This window comes from Periplaneta americana, chromosome 6, assembly GCF_040183065.1.
Source record: "Periplaneta americana isolate PAMFEO1 chromosome 6, P.americana_PAMFEO1_priV1, whole genome shotgun sequence".
NCBI classification, from domain to species: Eukaryota; Metazoa; Arthropoda; class Insecta; order Blattodea; family Blattidae; genus Periplaneta; species Periplaneta americana.
The window spans coordinates 105654346-105673245 of record NC_091122.1 but is presented as its reverse complement, the minus strand read 5'-3'; the positions used below and the strand labels follow the sequence as shown (position 1 = coordinate 105673245).

At 35.2% G+C, this 18900-nt stretch overlaps 1 protein-coding gene across 2 annotated transcripts in view; it reads right to left on the bottom strand.

The window, feature by feature from the left end:
* LOC138701622 (RNA polymerase II-associated protein 1-like) overlaps window positions 1-18900 on the bottom strand; it is a 94170-nt gene that overhangs the window by 62660 nt on the left and 12610 nt on the right. The window contains exons 4-5 of one of the 2 annotated variants that reach the window (XM_069828699.1): window positions 17503-17635; window positions 12158-12634 (exon numbers count right to left, since the gene is read on the bottom strand). In XM_069828699.1, the coding sequence (XP_069684800.1) occupies window positions 12158-12634; window positions 17503-17635 (610 nt within the window). Of the gene's footprint in view, window positions 1-12157; window positions 12635-17452; window positions 17636-18900 lie in introns of those variants that run through there. The other variant, XM_069828700.1, reaches the window with a different exon arrangement.

Below are 18900 nucleotides of genomic sequence, written 5' to 3'. Positions count from 1 at the left end.
ATGCACTGTCGACAACTGATGACCATGGATAAATATTATTGGCCTATATGACCTTGGCAAGTTCGGAACGAGGGAGCTAATTATAGTTGTCACGTGGGCGAAGCGAAGAGATAAGATAAAGTCTGAATAGAATACAATACAGAGTCTCGCGCAAAGCCAATCTACCTAGAATATGTAGACCATGTTATAAAGTTATCGGTTGGCTAAATTATGATTCGTTATCTCTTCTGTTTTTATATATTTGTCGTGAATATTATTTATATTATCAACTGAGTGTATAACATAATTTATCCATTAATTGATATTTCACTAATGACAAATCCAAAGAACAATGGGAAATAAGGGACTAAACACTGAAAAATAAATAAAATAAGAGAATTTGATGTTCATAATTATAATGTTGTCGGAGTTTTGTTATACTTTACTTTGAATTATTTTAACTTGCACCACAAAAACGTATGAAAATTCATGTTAAACATTACCTATTTAGTTATGATAGTAGTATATTGGAAAATTTGTGCATATAGCCTGATTACAATATATAAGTAATCCTATCCTAACCTAACCAATGGTAGTCTTGTTTATTTCATACATGTTCGTATAATTATACAAAAACAAGAATAATCTAGTTTGCAGCCTGTGATATTGTCTCGTTTACAGTATTATATAATATACATATTACGATATTTACTAGGTACTTTAACAATATATAGTTAATAATATTATAAAATATACAGGCCTAATCCATTACCAAGAAATAGCCCTTCCCTCACATGTTCAATACTGTTTACCTCAAAAGGCCTTCAAACCTTAAAAACTATTAGAAACTGGATTAAAATAGTCATGTTGATGTAGGCCTACAACATTACATTTTTTTTGTCACTACTCCTGATCCCATTCTAACAGTTTCAGGTTTTGTAATTTGTAACAATACTAACAATACTGATGGATCATTCCACAGTCACACACGTAACATTTTCGAAGTAACTATGATCTTCACAGGATATTTAATCAAATACTTAGGAGTTCATGAAAGACACATCACTGTTTTTTAACTTAAGCATTCCAAAATATAAACAGAAAATCATAATGAAAAGGAATAATTAATAATATAAAAAATATTAAATATTATATGGTGTGACACATGAACATTTTCTTGCCACTTAATTTATTACCAAAATGTAAAATGTTCATATTATTGTGCCAAATGTCATAAATGCATTTAGTTGTTTTCGAAACAATTAAGACATTTGTGTAGTACATGTAACTGCTAAATCGCATACTTTAATAAAAATGACAGTGCCAATAACAAATAAAATATTACAAATTATATTGTGACACACAAACACTTCTGTCAAGTTGATTACTAATCTTTTCAAATGCATATAGAGATTTACCGTATACACTGTGCCTACAGTTCTTATTATACAAAGCAACACTTGATTATACTAAAGTACACTTTCAGATTTAAAATATCCACAGTTGTTTACAACTATATGTGGTGATATCTCCTGTGTAATGTCACGTAACAAATACATCAATATAGGCTATCCACTTTTTCTGCCATTTGTAGTACTTCCCTTTTTTTAACAACACAGACACTTTAAATTCTTCGCCACCACAAGCTTTTGTAACTTCCCCTGCTTATCTGACGTCTTTTTTTAAATTGATTATTTAACGATGTTGTATCAACTACTAGGTTATTTAGCCTCGATGGGATTGATGATAGTGAAATGATATTTGGCGAGATGAGGTTGAGGATTCGCCATAGATTACATGACATTCGCCTTACAATTGGAGAAAACCTCGGAAAAAACCTCAACCAGGTAACTTGCCCCAATCAGGATTTGAACCCGGGCCCACTCATTTCACGGTCAGATGTGCCTACCATTACTCCACAGCAGTGGACCGAACATGGGTTATGTACATTAATTCTTTTGACTTTCGGTTAGCTTTCTTAAGAATACGCATAAAGAAATATAGTGTTTTCCTGGCTATCCTTGTAATATTAGTGACTTATTTCAACCAGTTTGTTACTAAAATATATACAGTACCTAAGTGTTTACTTGTGACACTGGTGATCCATTTAATAGGTATATGAGACGAATTTAATTTTGTGTTTTACAGAAGGATACATAATGATTTACTTTTGCTCACATTGATTTTAATTTTATTTGTTGTAGTCCAGTTTTCAATAACGTCAAGCTAGTTTTGCAAGGCGGTGATATAAGATTTATCACCAATTTTTTCTATATATTATACAGTCATCCACGAATAACCTTGCCTGAGAAGTGACATTTCTATTCAAATCCTACAATAATTTTCAGTAAATATTTTGCACCGAGAAGCTATTATACATTTAATTTTACTTCTGAGACCAGTGAAATATATGCCAATTTTATTAGAAAGGTGCATGTATAATTATCCAATAGCATGATGTTATCTGCAACAAAAACTAAAGGGCATGAAAGAAAAGAAGAAAACATTAATGCTGTGGTTCTTAGAGTTCCATTAGAGTTACACGTTCATTGTCCACTGAAAGTTGTATTTCTCTATTGAAGTGTAAAAGAGAAACTCTCATAAATTATGTTAGAAACAAAGAAAGGCACCACCCAAATATGTGGGATAATTAATTTAATAATATTATTACCGGGACTTGAAAAAAGCAATCATATGTAATGGGTGGGGAAAAAAATACTTTTTAATCACGCTTCTATAGTTCGACAATGCTGACTATTCAGAGTTTTGCCTGACAGGTGAGCTACCATAAATTCCTTGACGTCCTAGTTATTACGGAAGCCAAATGTGTGTCTATTGTCAAGAGTCCATTTTATTTATACTTGTTAAGACATCATTCATAGACTAGTTACCGCTTTCAGTTTTGATACTACATACATTGAAATTAATCTATTATTATTCGTCCTATTTATGTATACATTTATATTGAATGATTCGGTCTACCTTCATAACACATCTCATCAACAATACTCGATAAGAGTTGAATTAGCTTCCATGCTGCGTTATATTTATTTTGTCATGTTCCTATAGCAGGAATATTAAATAGGAATTCCTTAAAACAGATTTATATTCACTCCTATGCCTTTATATAGAATACCAGTACATATACTGTATTTCTTAAGATTGGTTACTTTATAAAAAGTATGTTAGTGCAAGAACTCTTTTTTTCATATTTAATAATTCTGGCATGTGTCAATAAATATGCTTGAGACCTCTGTCTCTCTGAATTACTCTTTACTAACTGGAAACATATTCCAAATTTATATTTTAAAAAAGTATTAAAATATCCTCATAATTTAGAGCATAACAATTCCCGAAATAATCATCCTACATTAAATTATTAAGATAAAAATGATTCAATCTATCGCTTGTAACAATACCTTTATGGTCCTAATAAATTAAGAAATAATTTACATCCAACAGATTTATTTTAAAATGGCCTGCAGTTATTATTTTGAATTTTATTGTACCTTAATAAATTGAGTTAAGGTACAATACAATTTCATCAAGTTTCAAACAAAGTAATTCCATCTTTCCAACAGGGGGACAATAAATACTTAAAAGTAATGCTAAACTCGAAAAACTTATTGATGCAACTTAATTTCATATTCTATACCACTAACACCAAAAAAAAGTGTCCTATTGTTCATACTGATTTAAGATGAATAGTTTCTTAGTGTTTGTCCATTCCAATTTTTTTATTGTCCTTCCCATTTCTATTTCTCTCATTTTTAGTAGGTACTTCACATGTAGTATATGTTTTATTTTAATACATATAATGACCATGAAGATATTTGGATATGTCTTACAAAATTCTTGCTGAAGACCATTGTGGTAATATTCTGCCGCATCTGTAGTTTGTACATTTCGAAATTTTCGTGCTTCAGCCCAGAATTCAGGCGGGGGGAGGGGAGGGGAGGTTGATGTGCCAATGTAGTTTTCCAGAATATAATAATATTCAAAACATTCTCTAATAGGAGGGGCCTCTGATATTAGCTCTGCAAAAAATCTGATACCGGTACTTCTGTTGCTGGTAAATAAGAAAGAATGAAATATAAAAATTTTTAACCACTTTCGAATTTCAGGTGCTTTGTGTCTCAGCTGCTGGTTTGATATACTGTTTGTTTCCTTTAATTTTCCAGAGCAAAAACTGTCCTAAGCGAAATTTACACACTGTAATTTTAACACTGGGAACATTTATTTTGGCAGCATTGTGTGATGCTATTTCATAATATAACAAGAGCTTTGAAATGATTAACTGCTAATTACTTACCTGGGTGAAGCGGTTCCTGTGATTTCTGAAGTGAAAACTGTTCAATTTATAAGGAATTTTTTTGTGGAGATGCAGTTGATTGTATATGCAAGGTGTAAAAGTGCCTAAACTAACTGATCCCAGTGCTGTCATGGAGGCCACACGAGGCCATATATCGTATGGAACCTACAATTTTTTTAAATTAATCGTATGGGGAAATGAAAATTTTGTCTGTAAGGAGCCATACGGCATATGGGTGCCTAAGTTTTGTACGTGGAGATCTGTACAGATCTTAGACCATCTCTTCCTGTTCCTACTGTACCTACCAGTAGGCCATTTTGTTTGATGTTCATAAACAAAAATTATCCACCTCTTCAGCACTGGAATCCAGAATTATATAAAATAATGGTTGAAAAACAAGAAGTGCTGCAAATATACACTCCAAGATTCATCGAGACAAGTGTGCATCTATGGTGGTGCTACATGGTGTATTCTTTAAATCAAACTTGTACAATTAAATTGTAGAGCAAAACAATTTCTTTACTTCTTCTTTAATATTAAAAAAAATAATTAAATGACAATTGGAGAAATAGAGAGAGGAGAGTAAAATATATTTCACGGGAGAAAACAAGGGGTGGGGTGTATGGCCAAGAAAAAAATTACCATGACAGCACTGACCAAACCTAACCTGTTACAGACTCATGTATGCAAGGTGAATAAGCTGAGTATGAAGGAAACTACCTCAGCGCTAGTTTAACTCTTATAGATGAACTATATAAAGAACTTCAAGTGTCAATATTGTCTCAAAGGTTTCTGTGTAACAAACTTCATTTAGAAATGTCCATCTGCGATTATGTTAACTGTAGAAGAAGGAAGAAATATTGTCGTCATATGAAGTTACTCAAATTTCCAATTAAGGACAAGGAAAGACTACAAAAATTATTTTTGATTTCACCCTTATAAATTGAACGATTTTCACTTCAGAAATCAGCACTAGTTTCAGTAATTTAAGGACCAGTATAAAGTAAATTTGATTAAAGTGAGAAAGAAATTCGCAAGGGAGGCGGTCAGGAGGGATTGAGGTTGTCTACTAATTCGTTACAAACAACTATTATAGGCTATTTCATTTGACTAACGATGATTTGTAGAGAGCAAAATACCTACAGTAGGGTAAAGAATCTAAATTAGTACGTTTATGAGAACGGATATAAAAGTGTCAGGAAAATAACAGAAGTACCGTATATTGCAATTAACTCTGCATTGGCAGAGAAACCGCACAGGGTATTGTAAATCTGCTGAAAATTAGAAAATTGTGTAAAAAAAAATGCATTCAGAGCGAATTTTCCAGCCTGATAATATCTCACCCGCGTTATGGACATAATTCAATACCGTAAGACTGATATAAAATGAATACAAGAACAATTTGTTAACCAAAGACGATGTTCAGTAGTTATTTAACAACATACAGAGCAAATAAAAACACAAACACATATTCTAGCAATAGTTCAGATGAAAAGAAAATGATTAGTACGACCGCTTATTCGTAAAAAGAACATTGCCAGCTGTGTAGCCTACATGAAGCAATATATCAGGTCTACGTTATGAACACGTTGAATTTAATGTGGACGAGAAACGTACAGTTATTATTTATCTGCTTCCATATCGCATCATATAATACACCTGTAAAATGAAAATATGTAGGCCTAGAAAAGAGGAAACATGTTTGGGGGGAGGGAGTTGTAATTCTTCCCCTTTCGGATAAATTTCAGAAGAGGGATACCTGCTTTTCCTTCATATTCAAAAATTGTAATCTTGTTCACACAAAATAAATTAGTGCCTTTTCGTGAGCATCATGATGTGCATTCGACAAACGCAGACAAATCTGCTCTTTTTAGTATTTTGTGATAATTGTTGCTAGGGAGATACTGTATACTGAAAATTAAAAACAATTAGATTTCGTACAGCAAATGATGACAGATTATATATTGAACGCAAACAACATTATATCAGCCATGTACCAAAATGTAATCTATGTGTGTTGATGAATTTGGGTAAAACAAGCTTCTGGATGCTACAATTTAGCGACACATCAAAGTCTTATTGTAACATAACCTCACATTACAATGAGAAAGAAATCTGGAGGTGGCATGACGTAAAAGAGTCATCCCAGTCGTATTACTCTATGTACTTTTCAGGTACTCTGCCATCTAGTGTTCGTTATCGCAAGCTCATTTCTCGACGCATAGCGTCCGTTATTTTCCAGTTGCATCCAAATTTAATATAAGCTTGGCTGATTTGTTTTATATATGATCTAGGCTGTTATACAGCCCTCTTCAACATTAAAATCAATTTTTTAAGAATTTGTTTTTAAATGTATATGCTCTCATTTTCTATTAAAAATTTGAGATTAAAATTGAATCTCAATATCTACAGTGGAATTTCAATTACTGTCGTTTTAATACATTGCACAAAAGTGTGATAGTTATAAAAATGACGAAAACTGAATCATTTAAACCCATGTTTCAGCGAAAATTTACTCCAAAAATAAAACCTAGCCACATATAACATCTCTTAGGTTAGGCTTATAACTTTGAGCAAAATTATGTATTACAAAGAAATATCATCTCTTCATACTATCACACTGATTTAATTAAAATCATAAAAATATACTATCACACTGATTTAATTTAAATCATAAAAATATACTATCACACTGATTTAATTTAAATCATAAAAATATACTATCACATTGATTTAATTTAAATCATAAAAATGATTTAAAAAAAAGCATAAGCATGTCGTAAATGGTGAAATGGAGATATATATTGTCGGTAGAGTCGACTGACAATCTTTCCAGCTAGGTCATATGGATCAGCTAACCAACGTCTGGTGTGGTTCTCGAATTAGTCTGGAAGTTCAATATAGGAGATATAATCACCATAACATAAAAATGTGGTGCCTACATTAAAACGGTTTACCTTTTGCAACATCATTTTCCTATATGGGAGAACTTTATTGCCAAGAACTTAACATTAGTTAACAACAAATGTATATATACACACCTTCGTGTAAAAAAAAAAAAAAAAAATGCACGCACGCACGCACGCACGCACACACACACACACACACACACACTCTCTCTCTCTCTCTCTCTCTCTCATGTACTAATGCTATTGGAAAGCAATTTCCTTTAGGTTATTAAAAATCATCAATCAAATTGCAGAATTTTTATTATTCATTCATTCATTCATAGTGTTCTGCCCAAGGGCAGGTCTTTCACTGCAAACTCAGCATTCTTCAGTCTTTTCTATTTTCTGCTTTCCTCTTTGTCTCCTCATATTATCCATATCTCTCAATGTCGTCTATCATCTGATATCTTATTCTGCCAAGAACTCTTCTCCCATTCACCATTCCTTACAGTCCATCCTTCAGTAGGCAGTTCCTTCTCAACCAGTGATCCAGCCAAATTCCTTTCCCTCTTTCTGATCAGTTTCAGCATCATTCTTTCTTCATACACTCTAACACAGCTTCCTTTCTCACTCTGTCTGTCCATTTCACACACTCCATTCTTCTCCATATCCACATTTCAAATGCTTCTATTTGCTTCTCTTCACTTCGTCGTAATGTTCATGTTTCTGCCCCATACAATGCTACACTCCACACAAAGCATTTCACTAGTCTCTTCCTTAGTTCTTTCTCCAGAGATCTGCAGAAGATGCTCCTTTTTCTATTCAAAGCTTCCTTTGCCATTGCTATTCTCCTTTTGACTTCTTGGTAGCAGCTCATGTTACTGCTTATAGTACACCCTAAGTATCTGAAGCTGTCCACTTGCTCTACTACCTCATATAGAATTGGCGAGTTTATCTACTTTACTTTTCTTCCTATGACCATGGTCTTCGTCTTGTTGGCATTTATCATCATCCCATACTGCTCACAGCTGTCATTTAGCTCCAGTAGCATATTCCTTAGCATCGTCATCTCTTCTGCTAACAACACTATATCAGCAAAACTAACACACTTTATTCTTCTTATACACAACTTAAAACTACGACTTTTCAATTTTTTCAACATAGTATCCAGTCATATTGAGACGTTTGTCGCAGCTCTTAACAAAATTTTATATCCTGTCATCATAGAATTCTGCTGCCTGTTGAGTCATTGCTGAACTGTAACTTATCATCGTTAAAGTGCTGTGATGCAAGTAATTTCTTCATGTACATGAAAAATTGCAATCACTAGGCACTAAATTCGGACTGTATGGAGAGTAATAAAGAATGTCCACTTGAAATTTTGCAGTAGTGTTCGAATATGCACTGCAGTTTAAGGTCAGCATTATCCGGAATAAATCATCACACAGTTCAATATACCATGACACTGTTCTCACTGACCCTCCTTTAACTTGTTCATTGTCTGACAGTTATAAATCTTTGCATTGATTGTAGTCTTCCACTAACAATACTCTTCTCCTGTCCCAAAAGACAGTTGCCACAAATTTCTGGCAGAAAAAGTTTCCCAATACTTCCCTCATTATTTTGGCAAATGAGTAGATTCCACACCACTGATCGATTTTTTGCTTTTACACTCATGTATAGACCCAGAAACAAAATTTGGGTCACCTGAATTTTCCAAGTTCCAGTTATAACATGATGCGCATCCTCAGAATTTGGGCCTTACTGAGCCTGCACAGTATGTTATAACTGAAACTTGGAAAATTCAGGTGGCCCAAATTTTGTTTCTGGGTCTGTACAAATCCAAGTCTCATCTAGAAAAGCATTATCTTCTCTGTTTTAATGCTCAAGGAAGGTGATTGCTGATTGTTAAGGATACCATCCACTGTCTTGTGTTGTTCTGAATTTCGGGCACTCATTAAGCAAAAATAATAATAATAATAATAATAATAATAATAATAATAATAATAATAATAATAATAATAATAATAATAAAATAAAATAAAATAAAATGTGGTAGGCTAACATTTCAGTGATCACTTCATGAAAAACTGTGTGAGGGATCTGCAGAAACTGATGGGAGAGCTCTGAAATGGTGAATGGGCAGTTTTCTTAAACCATTCTGTTATTCTTTTGAATCAGTTCAACATTTACCACAGTTGGCTGGCCACTGCTCTCAGTGTGGCCATTTGACACAGCAGAAGCAAATGTCTGGAAGTCTTGTAGGACATGGTAGAATTTGCAGACAGACAGTGACCCCAACTTCCTGAACACCATGATCACTGGTAATAAGTTGTGGGTTTACGAATGCAAGCCGGAAACCAAGGTGGAATCATCATAGCGGAAACATCCCTCATCCTCAAGAACAAAAACAAAAAATATGGCAGGAGTGCAGCAAAGTGAAAGTAATCTTGACTATTTTCTTTGACTCCTGCAGGGTGATGTATCACGAGTACACACCACAAAGCCAAAACATTACCAAAGAGTACTATCTGGAGGTTTTCTGTTGCCCTCAAGATGCTAGGCGGTGCAATGACTGCATCTGTGGGCAGTGAAAACTTTGCAGCTGCATTACAATAATGCATCTGCCCATTATTTGCATCTGACTCAGTCTTTCTTCGCCAAACATAACATTCCTCAGGTTCATCAGGCTTCCTAATCTTCTCTGAATTTTGGCTGTTCCATAAGTTGAAAATGCGAGTGAAAGGGATCTGATTTGAATCACGAGAAGACATTGTGGGGAACGAGACAGCCCAGCTGTAGTCCATACCCAAAGAGAAATGCTTCCATAATGGCAGGACCACTGGGAGAAGTGTGTGCAGTCCCAACGAGGCTACATTAAAGGGGATGAGGTTTCAGACCTTCAGGTGAGTAATTGACGCATTCTTTGGAACAAGAATGTAACTGCAAAATCTTGAATTTGCGATACAGAGCATCAAACATTTTAGATCTCGCATAACAGCATTGCACACAATGATATTCAAATGTTTCTAGAGGACACTGTATTTGTTGGAGAGAAATAATATTTTGTCAGAAGGGAGATGTGTTATTAAGGATTCAGTAAGTTACCTAACCACCTGCCATATTCATACACAGCCTATCCTGACGTGCAAAACTTCAAGTTGTCAGAGCAACTGAACATTGCTGATGGTGTTGGCAACCACGTGCAGTCTAGCAACAAGCACCTTCATGCTTTTTGGTTCAGCTCTGTAAACCATTTCCTTCAAATGGCTCTCAGGAAGTAATCCAACGAACTGAAGTCTGGCGACCTCAGTGACTAGGACAGTGGTCCTTTCTGACATAACCATTTTATGCTGAAATTGATGGATCAGTTCTAGTCGAGCAGTAGCATTGAAATGTGGTGATGCCTCATTATGATGATACTACAAATTCCATCTAACAGCAAGAGGAAGTTCTTAGCAGAAAAACAGTGTACAGTTCCATCTGTCAAGGCGTTTTGAGTAAGATATGGCCCCAAAAGTCTATTTCCAACAATCCCAGTCCACACTGAACTGCCAGCGCACCTGGTATCACGTGTGGCATATGGATTTTAGTGTGCCCACATATGACTGCCCTGCACATTAAATATAACATCGCAACTGGAGATTGCCTTGTCAGTCCAAAGCATCCATTTCAGGAAGTCCAGATCTCTAGTCAAGTTCACCAAGCAGACACCATGCGGCAAGAGTGATCAGCAGACAAAAGGTGATGGACTTTAATACAGTGGTAGGAATGCAAGTCGTCATGAAAGACAATGAATACAATGCATTGGTGAAACTTCAAGCGTCAGGCAATCTGTGAAGTGCTAAATGTGGAATCCTAAGTAAGAATGGTCAAGATCCTCTCTTCCAATTGCAGACTGCAGCAAATTGATGGTCGTCAACAATCTACAATGGCAGGTAACACAACCATTCCTGTCCCTGCATCTGTCAATCTAGTCATTCGAAAGCATGTACATCAGGGTGGTGACATTGTAGTTAATGTTCCATGTACCACCTAGCAGTGATAATAAGACAATTTCCACTCTCTCCCAACACGAAGTGCAGGTTGCAGTATTAGTTATGCTGTAAGACATAGCTGGTTTGTCTTGGAAATCTACTGTATTGAAAATTCTCTGTGCAGTGTCAGAGTTCAAATTGTTGTTAGAATATGCAACTGTTTCGAATTGTGAAGTAATCACATGATGTTTACATCATGTATGTCAACCAGGAGCTGGGATTCAAAGCGTTTTCTTTGGCATTTAATTGCAATTCTAGCAAACCTGTGTGTATGGTGCTTAGACTAACGAAAGTGCAATTTAGAAGTGTGGGATGTTAGACGAGGACAAGTGGGAGTTACAGTCCGAGTTTCTGCATAAAGAAGCATTACCTATAGAAATAATACCTGCTCCATATGATATTTGGGAAAAATTGCAATATATAGTGTTGGTTCCTATCCTATTTGTATAAGTTTTGACGTGGTATATTATGCCCTGGCCTTAAAAAATATTTAGTATTCACCCTGTATATATATTTTTTTAGGCAGGGAAAAGCTGGAAAGAAATTAAAGCGTTGGTGAACAATAGAGTATGATGGCATGCTTTCATTAAGGCCCTATGCTTCCCTGTGGAGTGACCAGGACTACTACTACTACTACTACTACTACTACTACTATTGTATTTATATTTTCAGCATGGTAATACTGTGTCAACTCATTAATTATTAATTCCGTCATGTCATTATCAATATTACCATGTTCACGAAAATAAAAGCATTCTGATTCGTGAAAATGTCCATTTCAAGCTCTGATGTCAAAATAAATTTTGTGCTGAAAGAGTATTTTAAAACTATTTATTTTTTTTTTTAACTTGACTTAAAATTACAAATAGCTTGAACATCAAACAAGACCTATAATGTCTACAATCTCTTCCACTATATTTCTTTGCTATTTACTATATTACCTTGAAAGTTGAAGCGTGCAGAGTATGGCTTGTCCACTGGAGGTGGTGGTGCAGGAGGTATGTCTCCTATCCACTGCATTTTCTCTCGCTCCAAAATGTCCATGTGCAGCCATTTATTGGATTCAAACATGAAAGAGCTAGGGTCAACGTTTTCCACACCATGTCCAGAACTATCAACTCTGTCCTGTATCACTTTTTTATTCTCAAACTGTGAAGATGAGTCTCCTGATACATGGCCCAATGATGCATCAACTTCCATCTGCACTGACTGGCCTGAAGAATAACTTACAGTCTGATTTTCTACTTTCTCCACATGTCGTCTTGTTCGAATGAATTCCAGCAATTTTGGATCCAACTGAGATGCGATTTTTTGTTGTTCTTTTAATATTTCATCAGCAGACACTTTCGACAGCTTCTCAATATTCTCTTCATGTATTTTTTGAGCTTCTGGTCCAGATACAACAAAGCTTCTGCTCCCTGGAATACAAATACCGAAACATGAAATAATGTATTTAAGAAACTGCAAATTGTAACTCTTAATAATCAACATGCAAATTACGAAAATATCCATGTTATGTATAAAAATATTTTACACAGAAAGAGTACTTCACTCACAAAATAAAAAGACATACTTTATAGAAACAATTCTAAAATTATAACAGTTAACAGAATTATGTCTTCAGAATTAGACTTTCAGGTATTCCACCAGGTTCTGGAACTTAACATTTTCAACAACTTGGAGCTATTGTACATTGAGGGACAGAAATGTTTAGCGGCTCTGTATTTTATAAGTCAAAAAATGTCATACTGCGCATTCTCCAGGCCAAAAGCCTGGTTCATACCATGAAGAGATATTCATGTCTCTTTCCTGTTTAAATATTATGTATCTATGCTGAGGAGACATTAAAAAATGAGAGTGTGAGGGATTACAATTTCACATACATATACAAATATACAGACGTAAAATGCTATAGATTTTTTGGAAAAAAAAAACCCTGCAATATGTAGCAGAGCTGGGAGCATTCTAACCTGTTATGAAAACACTGAATGCTTGAAAGTAAGCACAGTGGTCAGGTGGTTAAAGCATATGTGTCTAGAATACAGGAATTGATGGTTCGAATCTCGATACAATCAATTATGTTTTATTTTTTAAACAAGTGAGAATATATAACCTTTTCAAATGGCTTCTTACTCGTTTAAAAAAATAAAACATAATTGAGCATGTCAGGATTCGAACTGTCGATCCCGTACTCTACACACATTTGCTTAAACCACTAGCCCAGTGTTCCGCAACCGGTGTGCCTCCAAAAGATGAAAGGTGTGACGTGACCTTTTACCTATTATTTAAGAAATTAGTAAAATTAATGAAAATTGATTCAATTTAAATTCGTCTCTCTGCTGACACAATCAGCCGCCTAGTTAGTAACATATCCAGTGACATCGAAGACATTATGAAGGAGAAAATAAAGAGCAGTAAGAAGTTATTTCAGATCGACAAGTCCACCAATATTAGCAGTCACGTACAACTTCTTTCTTACATTCGGTACATTGATGGGGATGTAATTGCAAGTATTTTTTTTTTTGCAAAGAATTGCCCAAGCGAGCAACCGGTGAAGAAATAGTTCGTAGGCCTACATCTAATGACTATCTGGTCCGTAATGAATTAACATGGGAGGACTATGTTAGTGTTTGTACAGACGGAGCCGCTTCCATGACAGGCCGAGTGAAAGGATTTGTGGCTAAGTGCGTAAAGTAAATCCTAACATACCAAGCGAACATTGTCTCATTCAATGTGAAGCCATTGTTGCTCAGTCTCGCCATTTCTTCTGAAAATTGTGATGGACGAAGTAATAAAAGTCGTGAACTTCATCAAATCGCGGCCTCAAAATACACAGCTTTTTTCCGTTTTGTGTCAGGAAATGGAATCAGAGTATACTACACTCCTGCTACATACAGAAATGCGATGGTTATCACGAGGTAAAGAGTTAGCACGAATGTTTCCACTTAAAGATGGGGTTCTTGCATTTTTTACTATTGAGAGACATGAGTACGCGGATTTATTTGCAGATGATGAATGGGTATCTAAGTTGGCATATCTTTCCAATATTTTCGTACATTTTAATGAGCTTAACAGAAAAATGCAAGGTAGGAACGAAAATATTCTGACTGATATGGACAAAATTCAAGAATTTGTGAATAAGCTGAATTTGTGGATACATATTATAGAAAATGAGTCATTTGAGATGTTCCTAATTGTATGGCCCCATTGCTGACGGTAATAAAGTGTTGACAGACTTAATTAAAGAAAATTTAGGAATCTTGCAGCAGAAGTTCAAGAATTATTTTGGAGTGTTCAAGATTTCGACTGTGTTCGTGATCCATTCATTGTGGATTCAAAACATCTTCTGAATAATATACTCGTACAAGAGGAAATGACAAATTTAAAAGCAGACAGAATATTGAAATTAAAATTTCTCGAAGTGCCTTTGGAAAAATTTCGGTTGTCAATAAGGAATGAATACTTGGCTAATTCTGAGATGGCAGTTAATATGTTATTGTATGTGTGAACTGTTCCAAGATATTTAAACTTCTCAGTTTCTTCAAACATGTTTATCGTCAGATTAGGAGGGTTGTATATATTCTGTGTATTTCTTATTTGTGTCATCCGTTTGGTTTTACTTGCATTAATCTGCAACCCGATTTTAGCGGCTCCTTGTTCCAGGTCTTTATACACTTCTTCTATTGCTGTCAACGACTGTCCCATAACATCCAAGTCATCTGTGTATCCTACTATTTGAACGCTTTTGTAAACTAAAGTGCTGTTAGGATCTATACCTGTCTGTGTTATCACCCAATGCAAAGCAAGATTGAAGAGCATTGGTGCTAGAGCATCCCCTTGTTTCAGCCCATTATCAATATTAAATTGTTCTCTTGAACCACCATATATCTTCACTTGAGCAATGGTTTCTGCCATGGTCATCTTGACGAGTCTGATTATCTTTGGATGTATCCCTTGATGAATCATAATTTTGTATAATCCTTGTCTATTAATGCTGTCATAAGCGCCAATGTTTCAACCAATTCCGAGGCTTCAATTGAGGCTTCTCAACAAGTAGTTTTTTACAGTTGTGGGGGTGTCAGCCCCACGAACCAACCCCCAACCTGGACGACCAGCTCTCTGTATTTATGTCCCCCAAAGACAGGGTGACCCAGCTATACCCCCAAGCTCTGGGTGCTCATTTGATCGCCTTTTACGATCTGTATGAGCTCACAGTGGAACTATTCTCTTTCCCGGTCACCACACTATAACGAATTAATTGAAGTACAGAGTCGAATCACTGCAGCCCATAAGGCCTATTTTGCATTACGCGCAATATTGAAATCTGTGTGCACAAGGAAACAAAACTTAAAATATACAAAACAATTATTAGAAGTATTCTCTGTTATGCAAGCGAAACGTGAACATTATCTAAGGAGACAAAAGCTAAACTAGGTATATTTGAACGCAAAATACTCAGAAGAATTTTTGGGCCGGTGCAAGAAAATATGCAGTGGAGAATACGTTATAATAACGAGCTATATAAATTACATAGAAGTTTTGATATTGTTACTTTCATAAAATCATAAAATTAAGGAGGCTTGAATGGGCCAGACATGTCTATCGAATGGAAGAGAACACGATACCAAAGATCTTAGAAGGGAAAATACATGGTAAAAGACCAATTGGAAGACCCAAAAATAGATGGATAGATGCAGTAACGATCGACTCTCAGGACTATCTCTCGGAATAACTGCCTGGAGGAGGAGATTAGCACAGGACAGCAGCAGCAGCAGCAGCAGTAGCAGTAGCAGTAGCAGCAGTAGCAGTAGCAGTAGCAGTAGCAGTAGTGAAACTTTGTAGTAGTATGTGTGAACTGGGCTTCTCGATGTAAACTAAAATTAAAACATCGAAGAGGGAGAGACTCAAATCCATCGATGAAGAAATAAGGCTTGATCTGTCAAGGATTCTGATATGGATCAGCCAAAGTATCACCTTGAAGGAATGAGTAAAGTTATTTACTTTAATATTAGTAATAGAAATGTGAATTTCTACAATGAATTAAAGTTTATAAATTATTAATAAATGCAAGAGTCGATTTCTATTTTATAATAATGAGAATAATAATAATAATAATAATAATAATAATAATAATAATAAATCTGATTATATTACGCAATTATATTAAGAGAGTCTACCATATGTTTTTGAGGGGATTAACGTTTTGGTGCGCCATGTTGAGTCTAGGCCCATCTAGAGTGTGCCGTGAGTAGAAAAAGGTTGCGGAACACTGCACTAGACCATTGTGCTTGCTTTCAAGCATTCGATGTTTTCATTACAGGTAAGAATGCTTCTGGCTCTTCTGCATATTACACGAATATCTCTTCATAGTATGAACCAGGCTTTTGGTCACAGTATGTGCAGTGTGGCATTCTTTGACTCAGAAAATACACGAGCTGCTCAACATTTCTGTCCCTCACTGTACATAGGAGTTCCAACATAAAGGCAAACCAGAGGACCAGAGCAGTTGTCCACTCTGTTGGGCTCAAGATATCTGGCTATTCCAAACAAGTATGTTTTGTTTAATGACATAACTTGAAACTTGTCATTATATTTCCAGTAAAGATACAAATTCCCCATAAGACACAATTCTTTAGATACAACTTTTATTTTTATTTTAGTAGGTTGTTTTATGACACTTTATCAACATCTTAGGTTATTTAGCGTCTGAATGAGATGAAGGTGATAATGCCGGTGAAATGAGCCCGGGGTCCAGCACCTAAAATTACCCAGCATTTGCTCATATTGGGTTGAGGAAAAACCCCGGAAAAAACCTCAACCAGGTAACTTGCCCCGACCAGGAATCGAACCCAGGCCACCTGGTTTCATGGCCAAACCCGCTAACCGTTACTCCACAGGTGTGGAATAGATGCAACAAAATACTTAATTTAGTGAAACTTTGTTCAAGCTCATAGTCTCAGAAATGAAGGATTCATTTCTATAATTTCCATAAATGTGTAATCAGAGATTGACTGTGATGTATACAATTTGGAGAAATTTTAGCTTTCTTATTTTCTCAAAGAATTAACTCAACAGTTACTTTATTGAGTCTCCACATTAGCATTTATTATCACCTCCACATGAGGAATAGTTCAGTATAACGATATATCTGTGAACACATAGCATAGATATCAGTTACTGACCAGTTACTTATTTACTGTAAATTGAGATAGAAAAAAAGAGGAATATATACTCACAGAATAGGTCCTATCATATGTTCACACCAAAGAGTAAAAATTAGGCCTACCAAATAATTTTGTGACCATAATGTCTGCCTTCTGAACTGATTCGAGTGTCTCCACTTCCATTTCTTTCACCATTTCATTTTCCTTCTGTTTTGCTACTTGTTGTGCAAAGATGCTTCTTCCTTTGGCACTGAGCTGTAAGAGTAAATTACTTCAGACACACTTCTACAAAATTTTAACGTCCAATCAAGTTCCATCACTTTCCCTGGAGAACTGAAGTTCTTTAAAATTATAGTAAATCAATCCTGCCCCAAAAAAAGTAATACTGCCCATTATTTTTATCTTCCTATTACATGCACCCAACTGCACGATTTCTCCAGTATGTTTTGTTCCTATTCAAAATTTGTACATATTGTGCTTTTCTACTTTTTTTTATCTGGAGCTCAACTGAGCAACTGAAAAAAATGTGTTGCAGGATTTCATCCTATTGCTTACACAGCATGCACGACTATTAATTACTGTATTTCATATTACAAAATATACTGTTAACCTTTATTTGCCTACCCAGAATGTCATAATAAAAACCTAGTGATGATAATACTCTCTTACAATATATCTAATGTAATTCATACTTCAATTTATCAGAGTAGAGATCTAGATATTCCTCTGTATTACTGTCAGTTTTTAAACAAAAATACATAATCCTTCACTTGTAACTGAGCCCTATGGTCTACATCAGCTACTTATTTACAATTCCAAGATGATGACTCAATATTACGTAAATCACGTCTGAATGTAGTCAGTATATGTTCATTATAGTCTATTACAAATTTAGATCAATGAATTTTTTGTACAATTGATATTTTATATAAAAAGTGTCAAAGGTTAGAAGAAAGTTTCCATATCATCAAGATTCAAAGCAAGGGTACAAAGATGTTCGAACTTACAACGTGTGTTCAAGAAAGACCTACGCAGATATTTTTAAACATTATTTTATGATTTACCGACCTACTTGCTATTGAATGAAACACACCTGCCCCAGCACTGCTGTCATTCTTCAAAGACGTGGTGGCAGCTGTTTTTTTTAGCTTCATCTTTTGTACCAGAAAGCAAAGGATATCATATGGGACTAAATAACTACAATATGGCAGATATGACACAGTATCTATAATCTTTTTTACCACGAAAGCTGTCACCTTATTGGCGACGAAAGGTATTACGATGTTAACTTTAATTCATATTAGGGAAGATGCGAACATTTTTTAAGTGTACCATTAACTTCATCAATGTAGGGAGACAGTAGTGTTAATTGTTGTATTAGGTAATATATATGTTTATATACCACCTTCTTCTTCCATCCCTTATGCTGTCAAGTGTCGGGATAACCTCAGTCTATCCATCTCTGCCACTCCTGTCTATTACTACTCAATCTCTTCATTTCTCCCACTGTCTTCCCAAGT